A 23,610-nucleotide genomic window follows, 5' to 3' on the forward strand; every position below is an offset into this window, starting at 1 on the left:
TAGGACACTTTACATATATTATAGGTAAAATGATTAAAAACACAATAAGCCTGTAATCCCAGAATTTTGGGAGGCTGAGACAGGCAGATCACCAGAGCTCAGGAGTTCAAGACCAGCCAGGGCAACATGGCAAAACTCCGTGTCTACTAAAAACATAAAAATTAGCCAGGCACCGTGGCACATGCCTGTAGTCCCAGCTACTCTGGAGGCTGAGGCAGGAGAATTGCTTGAGCTTGGGAGGTAGAGGTTGCAGTGAGCTGAGATAGCACTTTTGCACTCCAAAGTCAGATCCTGTCTCTAAATAAATAAGTAAATAAATAAATAAAAACACAATCAGCCAGTTGAACAGAACATTCCTTCTTTTGTGGGTTACAGTGTGCCTTTTTCATAACATATAGAATTAGCCAAATTATCTATGCTACCAAAATTATGATTGGAACTCATTCTTTTTATGGCTGCATAGTATTCCATGGAATTCATTTGGGCTTTTCTTTCTTTTTTTTTTTTTTTTTTTAACATCACTCAGGCTGGAGTGCAGTGGCGGGATTTCGGCTCACTGTAACCTCCGTCTCCTGGGTTCAAGTCATTCTCGTGCCTCAGCCTCCTGAGTAGCTGGCATTACAGGCATGCACCACTATGCCCAGCTAATTTTTGTATTTTAAGTAGAGACAGGTTTTCACCACGTTGGCCAGTCTGGTCCTGAACTCCTGGCCTCAAGTGATCCACCCGCCTCGGTTTCCCAAAGTGGTGGGATTACAGGTATGAGCCACCGTACCCGGCCCATTTTGGCTTTTCTATGTTAAATTGACAATTAAAGAGTCTATTTTCTCAATTTTCATGGGGTTTAAAAAAGACTAGCATGCATCAAACTTCCTATATTCAATATTGATTGAATACCTGAAACATAGTAAGCTTGAAACATAGTAAGCTTCTTAAATGTTTATTAAGTTATCCATGAGTACATAATCACAATGCAATGTAAGTAATGCTACAAGAGATATACAGCATCATCCATGGGAGAAATTTTGATTGGAGATTTCTTAGAGAATATCAGTGAAGTCATTTTTTTCTTTTTTTTTCCCCAGCAAAGTCATTTTTAAACAGCATTTTCTTTTGGATAAGTAGGAGTTAGTGTTGTAGAAAAACAAACGAATAAACAAAAGACTTTCCCCAATAATCAAACAGCTATGGATATTATCATGCATGCAACTTTAAAGAAAGTCACTTGTGCAGGAGTGTCGATTGGATGAGGGTAGGGGAAGGGACAAAGCCTGAGGGCAAACTGTGAAGGGCCTGAGCTGCCCATTCTTGAGGTTAGACTTCATTCAAAAACAGAAGCACTGCAGGGTTTTTGAAAAGGAGACTGGCATGATTATATTTGAAAAGTTGGTGAGGATGACATAGGCAGCAAAGGATGATGTTTCTCCAGTGAAAGCAGGTTTCAGAAAAACATCGTAAGGTTTGAAGGATATTTGCTTCAAATACTCTAGGACACCCTGGCATACATAGCCAGTAGGCAGAGCTGTCAATGTGAAATTTAAGAGTTTGAGAGGGTGAGTGTGGGAGTTATAATATTGGCATAAAGTTAGGTCACTTAGGGTGAGGAAGAGAATGGAATCCTGACATAGTGATTAGAGGATACACAAAGCAAGGGAAAACAGAATTTTGCCTTCAAACATAGCTTTAAGCAAATATTTATTAAAAGTTCTAGGAATAAGACAATTGATTTTACTTAAGTGTATTATATTTATGTGCTGAATTGTTAAAAAATATTAATAACATCTGCCAGCTATTCCAATGATATTAAAGGACTTACAAACATTTGAAACTGCAATTTAATTAATTATAATATTGATTTTTAAAAAAAAATCTTAATACTTTTTTTGGGCCCTGATTATGCATTAAGTACCTTATAAATGACACTCAACCACACCTAACAACATAAACACATATACCCCTCTCCAATTACAGTGACAAGTAAAGTGGGTAAAACAGTAAATGAATATGGAATTGTTAGTTAGAATACACTGAGCCTTGCCAAGCCTCACCCTGCCTCTGATTCCTCACCTCTAAAAAGAAAATAATATTTGTGGGAAATATTATTGACCCTGTTAACAGGTTCACTATGAGGATGAAACAAGACAAATACATGCAAAAGTATTTCATAAATTTTAAAGTGTTATACAAATATATTACTTTTTTTTAGAGAAAAAATGTTAAAAAGTAATTAAAATGCAAAACTATTAGCCTAAAAGTCAAAATATTTACTTGCTATTTTACTCTTGTTTTGTATTTTTTCTACTTGTTTATTTAGTCTTTGGGAAGGTTTCAAGTATCCTTTAATAAATGTTTTTATTGCTTGGCAGCAGAAACAAAAAAAGAAATGGTAAAGTGAATCACATTCAAAATTAATTTGTAATACACATTATCATGTGGCTATTATTTAAAGAATTAAACTGCATATTATGTTTATTTGAGACATTGTGTAACAATACTGCTCTTTCACCTATTTTCCACTGTTGACAGAAATATATGTAATGAACACTGTGTATTTTACTATTTTTCTCTAATCACTAGAAATATCAAATAAAATAAATGATTACTTGTTTTGTCCTGTAGTACTTACAACATTCTAGTTACCTTTCAACATATTTCAGAATATCCCAGTGGCACTGAGGACAAGCAAAAGAGTATTAGTTCATGAAGCTGATTTACGAATGGAAAACTCTCATTTTATTGAGTTGGCATCACATGTGGCACCTGCTGTGCAATGACTCACACCTACTGAAAAGAGCTTACAGCAGACATTCTGGGTTCTGAGGGCATCCCTCAAGGCCCAAAGAGGAAAACTCCCCTGGAGATATCTACCATTTATATTTTAGAGACTTTTTTTTTTCTGACAAACACATGTATCTGCCCACATTAGCGGTTACTTTCAAGCACAAGAGGAGCCATTGAAAAATTTCTCCATATCACATTGAAACAGAAAATGCAGCCCACATGTTAATACTGGGAATGCCTTGTAAATTTAAAACACACTACTCAGGCAGAAATTCCAGCTGTTAAAACAGAGATAATAGAAAGGCAGTGTAAGTCGTGACCAACATTTTCAATAGGGTTAAACACCAACATTACACATTGCTTGAACCGTAAAGGCGATTGCTTTGGGGTCACTGACAATGTCATCATGGCTCAAGTTTTCCAGTTGGTTTGGTTGCTGAATTCTACTTTATGGAAGAGAATTTTATCACTGGCTTTTTAGTATTTTATTGGGTTGTGCACTACATGAAACACTGTGTTTAAGACCACAATGAACTCTCAAAATAACGTGAGAAGCTTCCTTCTGGAATATATAGCTAATATTGAAATTAGCTTGATCTATGCAAAGCAAATCAATAAAGGTTTGAAAACTGCCTGCTTTCCATCATAATGTTAATACTATCCAGTCTATGGTAAGTTTTCTTCTTTTTTTCTGCTTTAAAAAAATTTCCACATCTCAGTTGCATAAAATTGCAAAAATATTGTATTGAGACCTGAGGAATTAAGATAAATTGGATCAATGTATCTGTCATGTGTAGCTTCACAAGGGAAAGAAAGCCTTGGCTCTAAAACCATGGAACAAAACATCAATGAAATTATTAAAAACTACCATCAAGTCAGTAATTTGATAAAAATGAAAAACTCAGGTTTTGCTCTCTATTCAGTATTGAAGAAAAAGAAAGAAAAGAAATAGAGAGAGAAAAAGAAAGACAGAAAGAAAGAGAGAGAGAAAAAAGAGAAAGAGAGAAAGAAAGAAAAAGAAAGAAGAGAGAGAGAGAAAGAAGAAAGAAAGAAAGAAAGAAAGAAAGAAAGAAAGAAAGAAAGAAAGAAAGAGAGAGAGAAAAAAGAGAAAGAGAGAAAGAAAGAAAAAGAAAGAAGAGAGAGAGAGAAAGAAGAAAGAAAGAAAGAGGAAGGAAGGAAGGAAGGAAGGAAGGAAGGAAGGAAAGGAAAGTCATGTGGGAAAAGGGAATCCTTAATTAGCAAATTATTGTACCTCCTTATTTCATCTCCACGTTACCTTCAAATTACATGCTGTCACTAACAAGGTCTTTGGGGATAAAATAATAAATCATTTTTATATTTCAATCTTTGATTTCATTTTTTAATAAGCGTCATGTCACACTATGTTATGTTAAACAGAAACTTTAATATATTAATCCTAGCAAGAGTCCATCATAAATTATATAAGTATAGATTAATACAATAATGTATTATCTTTATTGGGCATCTGAAGAAATTACGAATGTGTCTATTCTTCCCTTTGTTGTTCTACCAATCTAATCAGTTTTACTAAAGCCAATGGCAATCAAAATATAGAAAAAAATAGAAGTATGATTTTACTATCTAGGCAGTGCCAAGGAAGCATGTACAACATAGCATAATAATTTTTATATGTGCTCTAAAGTAAACATACCTACATGCAACAATGTGTTTGTATGTTTTTAATAATTTCAGCTTTTGTTTTGGAGTACAGAGTACACATGCAGGTTTGTTGCATGTGTGTATGTACTGGGGTTTTGGGTCTGATTAATCTCGTCGCTCAGGTGCTGAGAATAGTCCCCAAGGGTTAGATTTTCAACCCTTGACTCCCTCACTCCCCCTGGTGATTCTCAATGTCTATTGTTGAGTATGTTCTGTAAGTGAGAACACGTGACATTTGGTTTTCTGTTCTTACATTAATTTGCTTAGGACAATGGCCTCCAGCTGCAGTCATGTTGCTGCTAAGGAATTATTCTCTTCTTTTTATGACTGTGTGGTATTCCATGACGTACGTGTATCACATTTTCTTTATCCAGTTCACTGTTGATGGGCACCTATGTTGATTCCATGTCTTTACTATGGTGAATAAAGCTGCAATGAACATACAAATGCATGTGTCTTATTGGTAGAATGATTTATTTTCCTTTAGGCATATACCCAGTAATGGGATTGCTGGGTTGAATGGTAATTCTGTTTTAAGTTTTTTGAGAAATCTTTAAACTGATTTCTACAGTGGCTGAACTAATTTAAACAAATTACCACTGGCAGTGTATGTGTTCCCTTTTCTCTGCAACCTCACCAGCACCTATTATTTATTGACTTTTTAATAATAGCCATTCTGACAGTGTGAGATGGTATGTCATTGTGGTTTTGATTTGCATTTCTCTGATGATTAGTGATGTGGAGCATTTTTTCATATAGTTGTTGGCTACTTGTAGGTCTTCTTTTGAGAAGCGTTTGTTCATGTCTTTTGCCCACTTTTTAATGGGGTTGTTTTTTGCTTTTGAATTAAGTTCCTTATAGATTCTGGATATTAAACTTTTGTTGGATGCATAGATTGTGAATATTTTCTCCCATTCTGCAGGTTGTCCATACTCTGTTGATAGTTGCTCTTGCTGTGCAGAAACTCTTTATTTTATTTAGGTCCAACTTGTTTAGGTCCCAGCAAGAGATATTCAGAATGACATCCAAGCATGAGAAGTTCAGAATGACTGATACGTAGACTATAAAAGCAGCACTTAAGAGATAAAAATGTGCATAATTACCTAAGTACATATAAAATCCCTTATATAAAAGTATAGGGACATAATACTTTATTCTGGAGGCTATGGGTAGTCAATGAATGACTTTTAACCTGAGGAATGCTGAGAAAAAATTCACAATTCAGAAACAACTCTTTGTGGCAGAGTACAGAATTGATGGCTGGGACTCAGAGACTGTTCAGGAGGCTGATGTTAAAATCAAGGTGATAAGTGGTAAAGGAGCCAAATAAATAAGTGCCAGAAAGCAGGTAACAGTGTCAAATATTGAAGAAAGGCACAGTAAAAATAGGACAGAAAAGTATATTTTGGGTAATTTTATGAAGAAAATAGAACAATAGTTTGGGGCTTTGTTTATTGCTGTGTTTCTAGTTCCAGGCTTAGTTTCTGGCATACAGAAAATATTTTTTTTTTCAAGTATTGAATAGTATAACGTTTAACATTCAAGAAAGTAGAAGAAAGAGACACCTCTGCAGCAGCTCATTAACAACTGGTAACCCATAGAGGTCAAAGTTCCAGAGCTTTAAAAAAGTATTAATACAGTTGAAGACCCCTCCACTATATCTGGATGGAGCACTGATCCATATTACCAATGACAGTTACTCCTAAAATGCAAGCAGTCACATTCACCCTCCTTCAGGGGATAGATCCACCATACTTGTCATGTAGATCAGCTACATTGTCACTGGAGACTGGATCCAGCCATCCTCCCACATGTGGTAGAGGTTGACAGCACCTCCTGAGTAGGCATCTCTGTTGGTCATGGCCCCATTCCTCCATCTTCAAAGCAAGCATTTCTGGATCTAGTTTTTCTCCCCCTGCGTCATCCTGGTTGGCTCTCTGCTTTTATCAACACATCTTATCTCTTAAGGACCCATGTGATTATACTGGGTCTACCTGGATAAGTCAGGGTAGTCTCCCCTCCTCAAGGTCTTTCACTTGATCACATGTGTAAAGTCCTGTTTGCCATGTAAGGTAACATATCCACAGGTTTCAGGATTATGACAATGACATCTTTGAGGCTCCATTATTATGCCTATTATGGAAACAATTATTCAATTAAGGTAAAGAGATTTTGGAAGCTTCTTGCAAATTGAGTGTGTTGTTAGGGATTTAATTACCAAGACAGGATTTTAGAAGACATGATGGAAAGGTTTGAGTAGGCCAGAAATATACTTTCAGTATTCATATTATCTCCAATTAAATGACCTTTCCAAATGGAGCTCTCTGTGGTATGTAATGACATCATACTGTAGTCGTTTAAATGTTAATCTAACAATCAAGTTTCAGGACAGGGTTGAAGAATACCTGTGCAAAGTGATTAGACAGAGGAATTATAGTGCATTCGTGTGTTCAAAGCACCTCTTCATTATTTCGTTACAAATATTATAGTCTTCAAAATACACATTACAATATTCTTCAAACTTGAGAAGTACCCCAATCTACAATCTAATTTGACATTGTCTACTCTTTTTGTGTTATTTGACTCCTGGAGCATTATTAACCATCTATTGATATGCACTGATACAATGAATGTATCCTCCAAAGATGTGGACCTTTCTTCTCTTTTTATGTAAGGAGGATGGTACTTCCCTACTGCAGTGATGTTCCAATAGCTTACATTATTAAAAAAAAAATGGGCTAATAAATTATAATCTGCAGAAAATGTGCATTTTATTTTTTGTATTTTTTTATTTTTCCACAGGTTATTGGGGTATAGGTGGATTTGGCTGCATGAGTAAGTTGTTAATGGTGATCTGTGAGATTTTGATGCACCCATCAACTGAGCAGTGTACACTGTACCCTATTTTGAAAATCGAGGCCGGGCACAGTGGCTCACACCTGTGATCCTAGCACTTTGGGAGGCCGAGGCAGGTGGTCAGGAGATCGAGACCATCCTGGCTAACACGGTGAAACCCCATCTCTACTAAAAGTACAAAAAATTAGCCGAGAGTGGTGGCAGGGCCTGCAGTGTACACTGTACCCTATTTTGAAAATCGAGGCCGGGCACAGTGGCTCACACCTGTAATCCCAGCACTTTGGGAGGCCGAGGCAGGTGGTCAGGAGATCGAGACCATCCTGGCTAACACGGTGAAACCCCGTCTCTACTAAAAACAGTACAAAAAATTAGCCGAGAGTGGTGGTGGGCACCTGTAGTCCCAGCTACTCCGGAGGCTGAGGCAGGAGAATGGCGTGAACCCGGGAAGCAGAGCTTGCAGTGAGCCGAGATCGCGCCACTGAACTCCAGCCTGGGCGAAAGAGCGAGACTCCATCTCAAAAAAAAAAAGCGAAATGATATCTATGTCTATCCTTTAAGGTATTAAAAATGTAAATTCTTCATAGTGATGCAGAAAGAAAACCAGAAGAGTTTAATTTAACCTGTTTATTATTTTAAAATGATTACTTGTTGACTTAGTTTTAGCCATTAATCAAATAAATGTGAGATAGGTATTTGAAGTCTTCTGGAGAAAAGTAAGAAAGGAGTTTTTAGTCAAGGTACATCTGAGTTTTGACCTGAGACATACATCTCTAAGAATGCATGTGCATTCAATATTCAAGGCTCAAGTATGCTCAGTGTCAAGCTTGAGATTTTTATGAAAGAATATATCCTTTCACAGACAAGGTAGATTTACATATAGCACAGATTTGTGTCTCCTGCATAACTAAAAATTTCAGGATGATTCCGGGTGCCATTTGATTGTTTTCAAAATGTTAGCATGGCAGATTTCTTGGTGCATATAGTTTCTTGTCGACTCAGTCAATTTCCTTTGAAAGTTGAACACACTGGTATGTAAGATACTTAAAACCACAGTCACATGCTGAAATTCACTAGTCAAATATAGCCTCAAGAACCTGTATTATGATTTCTAGTCATGAAAACCTGTAACTTTTCTATGAAATTGTGACTGCCTTTTATTCATCTATGCCTGCAGTTCTGCAAACTCTGGGATTCTCTTGATCTTAAAATTCTTTCCGTTTTCATTTTCTATTTGCTTCACCCATTTGACAGCTTAAACAAATGTATTAAAATTATTTGAATAAATATGCAATGTACTTGTATTGTTCTTGCAGTTTCAATTTTAGTATATAATGTGTCTAATTATATCCATTAGATAAAATAACCTCATCAGTCATTAAACATCCAAAGCTGAAATAAGCTATAGAAAATGTTGATTTTTGAAAGCAACCCAGTATCACTGTCAGCTTTCCATGACGCTGATGTTTGACTATAGTAGAACAAATATAATATGTATATTCCTGATCTGTTATCTATATTTTATAAAGTGGCAATGACTAAAGGGGCAAACAAGTATTATATTCATATACTTGGTCATTTCCTCCTCCATGAAATGATGTGGGTCTCTTTTGCAAATTTTGGTGAAACTTCTTCAGCAAAAGTGTTAACTGGGCAGATCTATAATATTTTCTCATTTGGACAAACTTATTCTCATGTCATTGCAAACTGTCATCTGCAGGAAGTAAACACAAAACATCTCTCTACTGTCATTCATGCTTTCTTCAAATTGGTGTATAGTAGCTATATAGGTAAAACTTTTTTGGCTTAGAATATAAGTTTAGCCACACCCCTGGGTCAGGAGGCCACATTTGTTCTATAGGCTATGTTTTATTATTTTTTAAAAAATTTATTTATTTTTGAGATGGAGTTTCACTCTTGTGGGAGTTTCACTCCCAGGCTGGAGTGCAATGGCGCGATCTCAGCTCACTGCAACTTCCACCTTCCAGGTTCCAGCGATTCTCCTGTCTCAGCCTCCCAAGTAGCTGGGATTACAGGCATGCGCCACCACACCTGGTTAATTTTGTATTTTTAATAGAGACAGGGTTTCTCCATTTTGGTCAGGATGGTCTCAAACTCCCGACCTCAGGTGATCTGCCTGCCTCGGCCTCCCAAAGTGCTGGGATTACAGACGTGAGCCACCATGCCCGGCACTAGGCTATGTAATAAATCCAAGGATAAGACTGGATGGTAATAGTGGTTGGGTGAACTCAGCATTTACTGAAAAGGTTTCGAAATGGCAAGATCAGGAGGTAATTTTAGGATATCATAGAGAAAGAGAAAAGGGTGCTAAATAGAAGAGCAAGACAAAGAAAGAACAGATAATGTGGGTAAATCAGGTGACTAGCAAAGTTAAGATCAAGTTTGAGAGGAGTGCCCTCAACTCTCAGAGGTTACTCAGGACTTTTAAGATTGTTTATAGGTTCATGGTTCACAGATTAACAGGGTGTATACATAGTTGTCAAATTGGGCAATATCATGATGTTCTATTTTAAATTATTTTTTTCTACAGGTTTTTCAATATTGACTTTTATTGTCACTTTTCTAAACTACTTGTTTTACCCAAGCCACTTATAGTACACTTAATGGAGATTAATTATACAAAACAACCTTTCATAAGAATTTTGAAACCTGGAAACATTAAGGGACAAGTTCTATGGTTATATGCTGAAATAGGAGCCAATAGAGTAGTTTTTCATGAAAATATTAATTCTCATTATCTTATCTGTGTGAAGCCATATATTAAAATTGAAATAGTGTACATAATATGGCCTTTGTTGATAAATATTTACAGTACTTATGCATTAATTACTCTATTAATTATTAAACATTGAATGTTTATACAAATACTATGTGATGAAGAATAAAAATGAAAATAAATATTCTAACTTATTGAGAGTAAGTTTTGTTATTCTTTTCCAAACTATTAAAAAAATCAATAATACTTTTTAAGTTCCTTATACACACTGGATATTAAACTTTTGTTGGATGATAGCTGGCAAATATTTTCTTGCATTCTGTAGGTTGTCTGTTCACTCTGTTGATAGTTGCCGCTGTGCAGAAACTCTTTAACTAGGTCCCACTTGTCAGTTTTTGCTTTTGTTGCAATTGCTTTTGAGGACTAAGTCAAAAACTCTTTGCCAAGGCTAATATTAAGAAGAGTATTTCCTAGGTTTTCTTCTAGGATTCTTATAGTTAGAGGTCTTACATTTAAATCTTTAATCCATATTGAGTGAATTTTCGTATATGGTGAAAGGTAGGGGCCCAATTTCATTCTTCTGCATATGGCTAGCCAGCAATCCTAGTGCCATTTATTGAATAGGGAGTCCTTTCCTCATTGCTTATTTTTGTCAACTTTGTCAAAGATCAGATGGCTGTAGATATGCAGCTTTATTTCTTGGTTTTCTATTTCATTCCATTGGTCTATGTGTCTGCTTTTGTACCAATACCATGCTGTTATAGTTACTGTAGTCTTGTACTATAGCTTGAAGTTATGTAATGTGATGCCTCCAGCTTTTCTTTGTTGTTGTTGTTGTTTGCTTAGCATTACTTTGGCTTTTCAGGCTCTTTTTTGGTTTCATATGAATTTTAGAATAGTTTTCTTCTAATTCTGTGAAAAATGATGTTGATAGTTTGATAGGGATAGCAATGAATCTGTAGATTGCTTTGGGCAATATGGCCATTTTAACCATATTGATACTTCCAATCCATCTGAATGGAATGTTTTTCCATTTGTTTGTATCATCTATGATTTTCTGCAGCAGTGTCTCCTTATAGAGATCTTTCACCTTGTAGAGATTTTTCACCTCCTTGGTTAGATGTATTTCTAGATATTCTGGTTTTATTGTGTGTGGGTATTTTAAATTAGATTGTGTTCTTAATTTGGCTCTCTGCTTGAATGCTATATGTGTAGAGAAATTTTGCTGATTTTTAGACATCGATTTTGTGTCTTGAAACTTTATTGAAATCATCTATCTGTTCTAGGAGCCTTTCAGCAGAGTCGTTAGGATTTTCTAGGTATAGAATCAGTCAGTGAAGAGAGATCGTTTGACTTCTTCTTTTTCTGTTTTGATGCCTGATTGCTATTGCTAAGACTTGCAGTGCTATGCTAAATAGGAGTGGTGAGAGTAAGCATCCTTGTCTTTTCCTTGTTCCTAAGGGGAATGCTTCCAGCTTTTGTCCATTCAGTATGATGTTTGTGAGTTTGTCATATATGACTCATTATTTTGACAAATGTTCCTTCAATGCCTAGTTTGTTGAGGGCTTTAATCACGATAACCCCATTAAAGAGTGGAGAAGGATATAAACAGGCACCTCTCAAAAGAAGACATACAGGAGGCCAACAAACATTGAAAAAATGCTCCATATCACTAATCATCATGGAAATGAAAATCAAAACCACAATGAGATATCATCTCACACCAGTCAGGGTGGCTATTATTAAAAAGTCAGAAATAACAGATGCCAGAGAGGCTGTGGAGAAAAGAGAAAGCTCATGCACTCTTAGAAGCAGTATAAATTAGTTCAGCCACTGTGGAAAGAAGTTTAGAGATTTCCCAAATAAAACAGAATTACCATTTGATCTGCAATCCCAATTACTGGGTAAATATCCAAAGGAAAATGAATCATTCTATCAAAAAGACAATGTATGTTTGAAATATTTTGAGCTCCTTTACTAACTCACTCGTATGTTCATTGCAGAATTATTCACAATAGTGAAGACACAAATTCAACCTAAGTGCCCATTAATGCTAAGTTGGATAAAGAAAATGTGGTATTTATACACCATGGAATACTACAAAGCCATAAAAAATAATGAAATCATGTCCATTTCAGCAAAACCGATGTAGGTAGAGGTCATTATCCTAAGTGAATTAGGGCAGGAACAGCAAACCAAATTCTGCATGTTCTTACTTGTAAGTGAGAGCTAAATATTGGGTACACACAGACATAAAGATGGCAATAATAGAGACTGGAGACTCCTGGAAGAGGATGAGACGGAGGGGGTCAGGGGCTGACAAACTACCTATTGGATACTATGCTCACTACCTGGCTAATGGGATAATTTATACCCCAAACTTCAGCATCACACAATAAGGCCATATAACAAACCTGCACATGTACCCCTTATATCAAAAATAAAAGTCTAAGTTATTAAAAAAATCAACAACAGCATTCTTGATATGCTTGATAAAAGCCCACTATCATTTTTAACACTGAACCTCCTTTTCATTAACCTTTTTCCAGCAAGTTTCAATTCCTTTCAAATATTTAATTGACACATCTCAGAATAAATAATATAGTCTCATAAAACGATTTAAAAAGTGCTATTTTCTTTCATCACCTGCAACTTTTTCCGAGGAGTGAGAGAACTCATATGGGTCTGTAAAACTCATGTGCTTATTTATAAAACCCAGTTTGTCTCTAAATAAACTGATGCTACTAGTGCCCTATTTAGAATACATGTTTTATAAATAATCGAAGTTTAATATGTTTTACCTAAGCAATTAAATGATTATTAGAGGAGACATGTTCATAATGATTTTTCTGGTTTTCTTTCAAGGATCCTCTGTTTCACCTGGAATCACCCAGATCTGAGAGAGGAAGGGGCAGATGTCCTTTTGACCCCAGCTCCTCCTTCATCTCCACTTTAATCGGTAATTATCACTGCCACAGACATCAGGTGGTAGTCATAATGATTCTAAAACGTATTTTTCAACGTCAGTTACATTCTTTCAGCATTTCTTTATATACTATGCCTTGTCATATCTATTTTCTGGTGCTCGAAGCAATGATATTAAATTTCAAGCCATATTAACCTGAGCAATTTGACTCTAAAATAAGTGCAGATGCTATAAAGTATGTGTATCTCACTCTGAGAAAACAAATTGTCATTTAATATCTCATGTATTTGCTGTCATTTGACGCTTATAAAATGCAATTATATGAAGACTTTATAAAAATTTTGCCAGAGAAAATGAAACTATTTTAATATATATGTTAATTCTTCATGTTTCAATTACTTTGTGACTTTAGAGAACTTTTAATATTCTTTGTGGTATCTTTCTCTGTTATTAGTAGAATTCAGCAGAAAGTCATTTCTTTTGAGAACTTAAATATATTTATCTAAATTTCTGTTAATCTAGAATGCAAACTATAGAAGTTGACTCACTCAAACTATCACTAAATGTACATGTTGAAATAATGGCATGAGTTGATAATGTTGGATCTGGAGTTCAATTTGATTCAATTTAATTAGACAAAGTGCCAAACAATCTCACTTAAGACACAACTGAGTAATACTTTCCTACTATCTGGGGTTAAGAATTGCAAACTTGGCAAACTATTTCAGCACTGTGACAATAAAAACTGATGAATGAGCTCCTAAGCATGCAATTAAAAAGAGCAGTCCCCAACACTAATATAGGTGCTAATGGTAATGATTTTCTTCCCTCAGTGTTGAGAGGTTCAGATGCGCATATGGTGTAGATGTGCAAGGTTTTATTATTACATTTATAATGTTTACAGTTATATGCTAATATTAGGTCATCTTCTTTGCAGAAAATGAGAAAGGGCAAAATAAGATGCAGAGACTTCACATTCTAAATAAACCATTAAAACTTAAAACTCTCTCCTGATGATTAAACCATGTTATACTTGATTTAGAGTTGATATAGACGCTACTGTACATTCTTGAGAATCTAAGTTCCCTGAACATATTCGAGATAGTTTATTTTGATGGGTCTTGCATTCTACTCCCTACACTCCCCTATCCCACATCTGGTTCTCAGGTGTAGAAAAGTAAAGCTTTTCAAAACCTATGTATTATATAGCAAACACCTCATGTTAACTCTAATTAACGGGAAAAGTTTGACTTACTTCAGCTTCAAAATTTGACAAGGCTATAAAATGAGAATGATATAGTAATTAAGTTCTTCAGGGGCTTGAATAAAGAGGTACAATATTTGAGAAAAATAAATATTAAAGAAAAATATTACTTGAAATCTTTTTAGTTTCTCTGCCAATGCTCTTTCTCTCTCTTTCTCTCTCTCTCTCTGTCTCTCTGTCTCTCTGTCTCTCTCTCTCGGTGTGTGTGTGTGTATAAACAGAGTATTTTATAAAGGAAGACTTTAAATATGGGAAAAGGGTTGCCTAAGTCAGGTTAGACTTAGTAAAAGTCAAAACCTTAGAAATAACACTTTTGGGGGATGCCAGGTCCATAAATGCAAGAAATTCCAATGCATTGACAAAATATACGTTAAAATTTATATATCTGATAGGCTCATACTATCTTTTTCTAAAGTTGTTAGTGAATTTTCTTCATAAAGATTGTACTATGTTTGAAAAAAAAGAGACTTTATTATCTTTCTTGTACCATATAGTATCTTGCAAAGACTAAGTCTCCTATAAATACTAAATGTAATTCTCACTAAGGTTCCTAAACAAATGAAAAATTAATTTTGGAATATTGCTCCTAAGAATCATAAAAAGGGAATAGGAAATTAAAAATTACACAGCATATACTGCTTCTATAGTGAAATCCTGAGAATATTAGAAGACAAATTATTTTTTAACATTTCATTTAAAGAGTTGATAATAATTTCTATGACCACCTTGCCGCTCACTACTCAGTCTCCCTAGGAGTTTGTTTCTGCACGAAGTCAAGAATTTAAAAGTGAAATTTCTAAGAGGGGAAATATTACTGGAGGGACATTTCCAAGTGAGTTTCATTGAACTTCCAAATCAAATTACACTATGCTGAAATCTGAAGTGCTTGCCATCTGGGTGGCTGTTTTGCTTATTCAGAAGAGAAATCAAATCAAAAGAGCCCTCCAAGCTAAACACAAAAGTTATAGAATAATCCCTCCAAAGAGAAGAAATAAAAATATAATTCTTCACATTTATCCACTCACTTTCATCCCAAAGTACCTTGGAGAGATCATTCACTCACTGTGGAAATGCAGCAGCCACTGGATGGAAACCTGATAACCCATGTGAGCCAGAAACTCTTTAAAAGAGAGGAAGTGAAAATAATTCACCCAATTGCAAAAGCAGCAGGAGTGTGGGCTAGAAAAATGGAGCTACCTGAGTTGGAATTTGGCAAGCTAGGTACAGCTTATTCTGACTGCGAAAGAATGTATTAATGTGGTATTTTGTGACCACACATGTTCTCTGCTGATGGGTTAAGACAAGCCTCCAGCAAAAAGATGACTATCATTAGACTATTGCTACTTCTTGGTTTCATGGTTAATTATATGTCACACAATGTTCAATGTTTCTTCACATGAAGACAAATTTAACGATAAAACACTGAAACTGGTAGTATGTTCATAAAGTTACTTGACCTAAAAAAAAATGGTGCTTGCAAATTAGAGAAAGTTCTATGTAATTTCCTAATTTTAGATACAATTTTTATTCAGTTAACTTAAATTTAGCTGACTTAAGTTCATATGAAGAAGAGGTTAATAAAAAATTGAATAAGTATTAAAGCTTATTTGATAGATGAAAAACGAGCTATAAAGCACATTTTTATTCCATTTATAATCTAACTTAGAAATGAAAGTTTGATAGCTTGCAATAATTCTATGTGACAAAGGATTTAAGGAGTAGAAACAAGCTTCTTACTGAACTATGTCGTATATGTTCAGAAACTAATCAAAATGAAATCATATATTAAATAGGCTTGCTCTTCCAATGTCTCTTTGTACTAACACAATTTATCTTGGTAGCATATCAGCTCATATCTCAGGTGCCATATTTCTGCATGTTTAGCCAAGTTTTCCTCCAGTGTGATTACTCCTATGGTATTTGAAGTGGTTTTAAGTAACTGTCTGAAGAAGACAAGGCATTACAACTTGATTTTAAAAGCAGCTTGTTGAAACAGTAAATTTTTCAGTATAATGAATTGCTGCATTGCTTATCCATGCCTTTCAAATCATCCAAATATACTTAGTAATTATCTTGCTACTAACTTATTAAGTTTGGTAATTGGCCAAATAAAAATCCAGGAAACAGTGTTCTGTATGTCATATGTCATTTTGGCCAAGAAGCAAATATTTTTGCTGATTCTTTTTATTAGTTATATTTGATATAATATTGCAATATTCTAATTAAACTGATAATATCTTCAGTAACGTTACAATCCCTCATAGTTTCTCCTTTTAATTTTATTGCCATTTTGTTTTTAAATTTTATTCTGACCCATAGTTGTATTAGCACTTCCAGGTATAATTTAGTCTTACCATTTCTGAAATGCCTAAGGTATGATAAGACACATGTTGCTAGTTTTTTGAGGAAAAAAAAATCCTGATTTGTCATGTGCCTTTTGACACTTTGCTTTGAAAGTATTAACTTTGTTGCTGAGGTATTTTTAGGGATGCTTTTCAAAGTAAATGCACACTAAATTTTATTTTAACAAGTAATTGCTAGTAAGACATTTTATAGTCCATGAATTTTTTTCTACACTTTTTTCTTATTACCTTTTTCAGCAAATAAAACTACAAAGTTTACAGCTGCTGAAATCCTCTTCCTGACTGAACTTTTATCCATAATAATAATACCTTTGTGAATATAGATCCTCATTATGAATTTTGTAAATTAAAAGTCAATGTCAATTGAATGAGTGGGAGTTGGAATGCATTCAGAGACCATTTAAGTTATTGTTTCAAGTTGTTAATAACATTAAAACATTTTAAATAAATAATTGTTTATTTTTGATTAACTATATTTACATTCAGGGAATAAACTGGCAAAAAGTAAGGTCGTTTGTTAGAAAAATAAATGAAAAAATCATAAATGAAGTTAGAATATTTGTCTTTATGATAAGTTCTACAAACATAATAAGTAAATGTTCTGCTTCATGTTTTGAATTCACCTCAACTATATAGAAACATAGACTTCAGGTATTCCCTTACCACTTTCCTGTCCCTAAAGAATATAATTTCTTATCCAAGGCTGCTGTGCTCTCTCTCACACTTGGCAGAATGCCCATGATCCACATGCTTATTGTAGCTTCTGACCATGACTGCTAATCTCTAAGGAGCTATTTGAATACTTTACTTATGGTTTCTTCACAATGAAAAGAGGTGAAGGAAGAAGAAAAAAGCCCCACTCTTCAATTCCCCACTTATATTCTCTCCTTTGAGAATCTGGTTTAACCATCGTGGTATCAATATCATCGGTTTGCCAAAAAGAAAACTCAAGAGTATAGCCATGGGTGCTGGCACACACAAATAAGCAGATTCATAAGATGTTTTTATTGTTCCTTCATGCCTCAAAACCACCTTCTTAACATTGAGAGCTAGTGCTGATCATCTGCCCAAACCAAAACAAACCGAAAGCCCAACCAACAGCTAAATGCCTAATAAAATCACACATTTAGAATCACACATTCATCCTGGTTTCTTTCAGCATCCTAAGCAGAACATGAGTGCGAACTGGGATGTTGAAATATGTGGATCATTTTCATCCGTCCTCATCCTCCCAAATGCATTTTGTTTCTCCTCATAGCTATGCATGTCATAGTGATTCTGCAAAACAATCCATCCATAACAGAATAATTTTCTAACAAAATTATAAAATTCAGTTATAAAGTGAGGCAGCTAAATCAGTCTTTAGCTATATGCTGTTCCACGAGGCAAATGTGTTTCATATTATTTAGATTTGCAGAACATACATTTATAACATAAACAGAACAAATGCTTGAGTAAAACTTAACAAGATAAGAAGGTCATGAAACACTCCTGTGAATTTTTCTTGTTATACAATTAAAATCCAACATGGTAAATAAAAACTCAGATAATATATAGTCCATGAACAAAACTCTTGATACATTCCATAAAATATTAAGGCAATGCAATGCATTTAATTACAACTTCAACTAGAGTTTACATTGTAAAAAAAGGAGTTACAGAGAAAAGCATTTTAATTACACATTTTGGAATCATTGTAAAGAATTTGTTTTTATCTATTTCAAAGAGTCAAATGACTGTCTTATTTTCTTTCACATAAGCAACTTAGTGTTGACACAGTCTTTTAATCACAATATAATGTCCTTTGGGCTGAAATTCTTGGGGACAAATTTTTGAAAAAAAAATAGAGTTCCTGTTTTAATCTATTAAAATTAATAAATAACATAAGGCCCTTAAGGAACAAAAATTCAAATTTGTTATCCATGTAAATTCTCAATAGCCTTTTCTTTCATTTGATATTTTCTCTCTGAAACAGTTTTTTAAAGTTAGGATCTTATCCTGAGTGGTTTATTTTTCTCTTTTTTTAGGCAGGATCTGGCTCAGCTGCCGAGGCTGGAGTGCAGTAGCATAATCATAGTTCACTGCAGCCTCTACCTACCCGGCTGAAGCGATTCTCCCACCTTAGCCTCCTGAGTAGCTGGGACCACAGGTGTGGGCCCCCATGCCCAGCTACCTTATTGTTTATTATTATTATTATTATTTTCTTTTCTTGGTAGAGATGGGGGTATCTTTATGTTGCCCAGGCTGATCTTGAACATCTGAACTCAAGCGATCCTCCGGCCTGGGCTGCACAAAATGTTGGGATTACAGGCGAGAGCCACCGCACCTGGCCCTGATTGTTGACATTTCACAGACTTTCATAACCATTTTTAAATCCTGAAAGGAACTTCTGATATATTTATTAACTCATTAAGCCATTCGTTGATTCAACAGTATTTATTGAGCATTTTTTGTATTTCAGACATTAATGAGGCATCGTTTCAAACACATAAGGAGTCAATCAAAATATAGTCGGATGAGCAGTAGGATAGAAATAGGTACCGGAGCTACAGTGGCACTAGGAACCACTACACTAACAAAAGTTTGGCCAGACAAGGCGTCATGGAAAAAGTGGACAATAACGAGGCATAAGGAAGGTGAGGTGGGAAGAGAGGCGTGGAGTTCTAGGCCAAAGAGCAGAGAGAATATAAAAGCTTGGCAGGTTCTGAGAATTACGTGGAGGTCTCTTTGATTCTACAGATAACTGAGACCTAAAGATTTTGAACAGTTTGTGGTGGTCAAATAGCAAATTTCGAGCTGGGGACCTAGCTTGCCAGATTTCCACTGCAGACCTAATTCTACTATTCTTTCCTCTCTATATAGAGACTATTGTTGAGTGTGACAAGAAGTTAAACTCACCCGTCTCCATAGACATAGAAAAGTAAATCCTCAAATAGTTCTTCTGTTATAATTGAAGCCCTAAAACATATTTTAGTATTTTTATAAAATGTTTTTCTCTTTTAATCCATGAAAATATGATGTATCTAGATGTTATTTTTGCATTCTGTAAAAGATCAATGTATTGATTCACAAATTTTCTGACACCAAATAATTAAAATAAATTTAATTAAAGACTATGTATTTACCACAAATTGTATTAAAATTATAATAATGCTCAGTATTTTTGCTTATTTAATTACTATTAGGTATTATTTTACCTAAGGCTTTATTAATATTATTATTTTTCACTAATATATTGTCTTTTCTAATTTTCTTAGGAAAGTATTTTGCCAAACATACAGTTTTTAAGCACCTATATAGTGTCTTTGAAACTTAAATCATGCAGTTCATATTGTGTTATGGGAATTGCTCACAATTTTCTCTGTCCTGAGTGCAAAATGGGAAGCTGGGTAACATTGGGAATATATTATTTTTTCTCTTGTGCAGATAATCGTCCCTGGATATGGTATTATCTAGTATCATAGGGCTGCCATCTAGTGGCTCCAAGGAGTATTTGTTTGTTAATTTTATAGTATTGATTAAAACGATAATTTTGAAACAATGTTCCAAATTAGGATAAATCCATTAAAATCAATGTGTACTAATATAAATTTATTTTCCCATAACAATATTTTCAGTGATCAAAGTCTAAAGTACTTTAAAATATAAAATCAAATATTAAAAATTTAAAGAATAGAAAACTCATGATTTTAAAGAAAGCTAATCTTCATTCCCACTATACATTAAAGAGTCAGCCCAGCCCACATTAGCAAAATAGATTATATTTACAACCATTTCACAAGATGGCCTTTATATTTGGTGTGGGAAACATAATTCAATTATAATAATTACAAAACAAAAATATTTCAGAGAAATCCTCACTCACGTGTTAATAGTCAATTTTTTAAAGGGTCAACTTGGTTGTTTATGCCATAGATGATTCCAAAGTCCTTTTAATGGCTCTCTTTTATCGATGTTCAAATAATGCAGACTGAATTCCAGGTAACAGGTCATATTCCTAACCACTGAATGCATTTGATCTCAAAATACTGCTTCTTCAAACAGACATAAAATTTCTGGGGAAGAGAGCACTAATTAATTGACTTTGATAAAAATTATGTTAATCTGTTAATCTTTTCCCTATTACCAAATAACAAGATATGCTTAAGTAAGAGTTCTGACCTAACTTTTCTCTACCAAATTATATGTTGTTAAGTCCAGATTTAAATCATCATTTCGTTTTTGTTATTTTCCTTGCATCATACCTCTCACTTAGCGTAAGTTGCGTATACTAGAAGAACTCAATAAATATCTCTTTTTAAAAACTGTTATCTTGAAAATTTTCAAATACAAAGAAAAGTTGAAGTAAAAGTAACACCTGTATACCATTTACCTCGAGTCACCAATTGTTAACACTCTGACACATTTACTTTTTCCTCTCTCTCATATAAAACATATAATTTAAAAATGAATTATTTCTTGGAAACCATAGATTGTATTTGTTTGTATCTCATACAGTGTTTTAAGTATCCATAGAGGATTTTGTGAACAGAGAAAAACTAATTAGAATTATTTATCTTTATAAAATGAGAAAGACTCTTATAGTAGTAATTCTAAAGCTTATTTTTTTCATCTTTGAGTTTAATTTATATCTTATTATTCTAAATTTGGTATAACAAAAGCAATCATCTTTACTTTAAAAAAAATTAATAGTCAGTTAATGCAAGTAGAAAATAAATTTCCTTTTAATTTATTGTATATATAATTTAATTGATCATTTTCCCAAATGTTAAACCATACAAATATACTTCTGAAGTTTTCCAAAGGGTTTTTGTTTGTTTGTTTGTCTTGTTTTGCTTTGTTTTGTTTTTTGTTTTTTGAGTCAGAGTCTCGCTCTGTCACCCAGGCTGGAGTGCAGTGATGCAATCTCGGCTCACTGCAAGCTCTGCCTCCCGGATTCACGCCGTTCTCCTGCCTCAGCCTCCCCAGTAGCTGGGAATACAGGTGCCCGCCACCACGCCTGGCTAATTTTTTGTATTATTAGTAGAGATGGGGTTTCACCAGGTTAGCCAGGATGGTCTCAATCTCTTGAGCTCGTGATCTGCGCGCCTCAGCCTCCCAAAGTTCTGGAATTACAGGCATGAGCCACCGCGCCTGGCCTCCAAAGCTTTAAAGACCTTACCTTGGGAAAAGAATCCTTCATAAATAATGAAACAATTTTTAAAGTTCTAATAAATAAGATTTATAAATAAAGTATTCAAGATCTTTTAAATTCTGTTTATGTATTAGGTCAGATTCTTATACCTGTAATTTTAATAATCCTAATTATAAAATTAATTACATAATTAGATATATTAAGTTGGAAATACAATTAATTTTGGAATCTCTTAACCTTTAAAGCACTTTAAATATCATATGTATGCATAGACACACATTGCAAACTTAAAAAAAGCATTAGTACTATGTAATATAATAATCATATATGTTTTAGAACTAGACTAATATTATATGCCACTCATTAAGAAAACAGTTTTACCACTCTGCTTTAAGGTTGCTGTTTCCAGAAATCTACTGTTATCATTTGTTTCTTGGCCAGAAATTTTTGCCCCAGACAGGACAACTGAGTCTGGGAAAATAAATGAAGCAAAGTTATTTACCAAAAACTCATATAGGTCTTACTATTTACCAGCTATTCTTACAAGTGCTTTACTCTTAACTACCTTACTGAATGCAATTACTTTTCTAATTTGTAAATGAGGAAACTGAGGCACAGGAAACTTAGCAACTTGCCCAAATTCACACCTAGCAAGTGACAGACTCTAGACTCAAACCCTGGGACTCTTACTGTACCATCCATGCTCCCAACACCAATAGTATTAATGTCATAAAGTACATGTTATAGATACACATATTAAATATGGACGTATTTAATATAATTGTGACTTATACCTCATCTTCAAATTCAGAAACAAACACTGACTTCTTTTTTACTGATGCTCCCATGTAGGTAGTGAATTGTTTGCTGGACTCTACAGTGACTACTGGAGCAGAGACGCTGCAATCTTCCGCAGCATGGGGCGACTGGCCCATATCCGCACTGAGCATGACGATGAGCGTCTGTTGAAAGGTAAGGATGAGGAAAAGAGTATGTGAATTAGGATTGAAACCAACTCTAAAACTTAAGGAAAATATTGCCATTTTGATAATAATAAGAATATAAATACAATTCCTTTACAAATTTCAGTATGTTTTGCTAACAACGTTCTTGAATTAAAATATTTTATGTGATATATGTATATCATTTTCTATCAAAATTGATTGACTTAATTATAAAATCAGTATACCTTTTGAGCAATGCTTAGAAATCAGTATTTAAATAAGGAAAACAAAGCAAATGTATGAAAACTGAAAAGTCCATCATCCAGTAAGCTGTTTTGTCTACTTTTATCAATTGATAGAATTTTTGATTAATTGATTGCCCTGCTTTGCTTGTTTTAATAGGATTGCATTACACCTTAGAGACAAAACTCTAGGAAAGTCACTAGACATTCATTGATACAGAATTCTTTGTAAGAAGTACGTTTTATATTTTGGCACACTGGTATATAGAGGTGCTATAATATTGTTTTATGGTGAGCATTTTAATTACTGTCCACATTTTTATTAATCTGTAAAATGCACAGTGGTTATTGATTTACCATTCATATATTTGACATACCATATCAAAGAACATGTATTCAAATCTCTTGGACTATAATCTCGAAAACGTAAAATAAATTTTCTACTTTGAATCTAAAATGATCTATGTGCTATACTGGTAGATAATTTATGAATTAAAAATAAATGATGATATATTTATTTACTTTAATATGTTACTTATACTTACATTTAGTTTTTATCTACAATGGAAGGAAGTTTTTATCTTCATCGCGCTCCTAATCTGTTCTTTCCTGTATGCATTTTAATTTCACATTGCCTGTTGTTTGGAATCCTTCTTCTCTCCTTGATTCTTTTATTTTCCAATTAA

The 23,610-nt window shown here is 34.2% G+C and overlaps 1 protein-coding gene across 2 annotated transcripts in view; it reads left to right on the forward strand.

The window, feature by feature from the left end:
• SEMA3E (sema domain, immunoglobulin domain (Ig), short basic domain, secreted, (semaphorin) 3E) overlaps nucleotides 1-23,610 on the forward strand; it is a 279,602-nt gene that overhangs the window by 215,755 nt on the left and 40,237 nt on the right. For both annotated transcript variants that reach the window (XM_011927688.1, XM_011927689.1), the window contains exons 5-6: nucleotides 12,917-13,010; nucleotides 22,591-22,710. In XM_011927688.1, the coding sequence (XP_011783078.1) occupies nucleotides 12,917-13,010; nucleotides 22,591-22,710 (214 nt within the window). The remainder of the gene's footprint in view (nucleotides 1-12,916; nucleotides 13,011-22,590; nucleotides 22,711-23,610) is intronic.

The sequence above is a fragment of the Colobus angolensis genome, unplaced genomic scaffold, assembly GCF_000951035.1.
Source record: "Colobus angolensis palliatus isolate OR3802 unplaced genomic scaffold, Cang.pa_1.0 Scaffold74, whole genome shotgun sequence".
NCBI lineage: Eukaryota > Metazoa > Chordata > Mammalia > Primates > Cercopithecidae > Colobus > Colobus angolensis.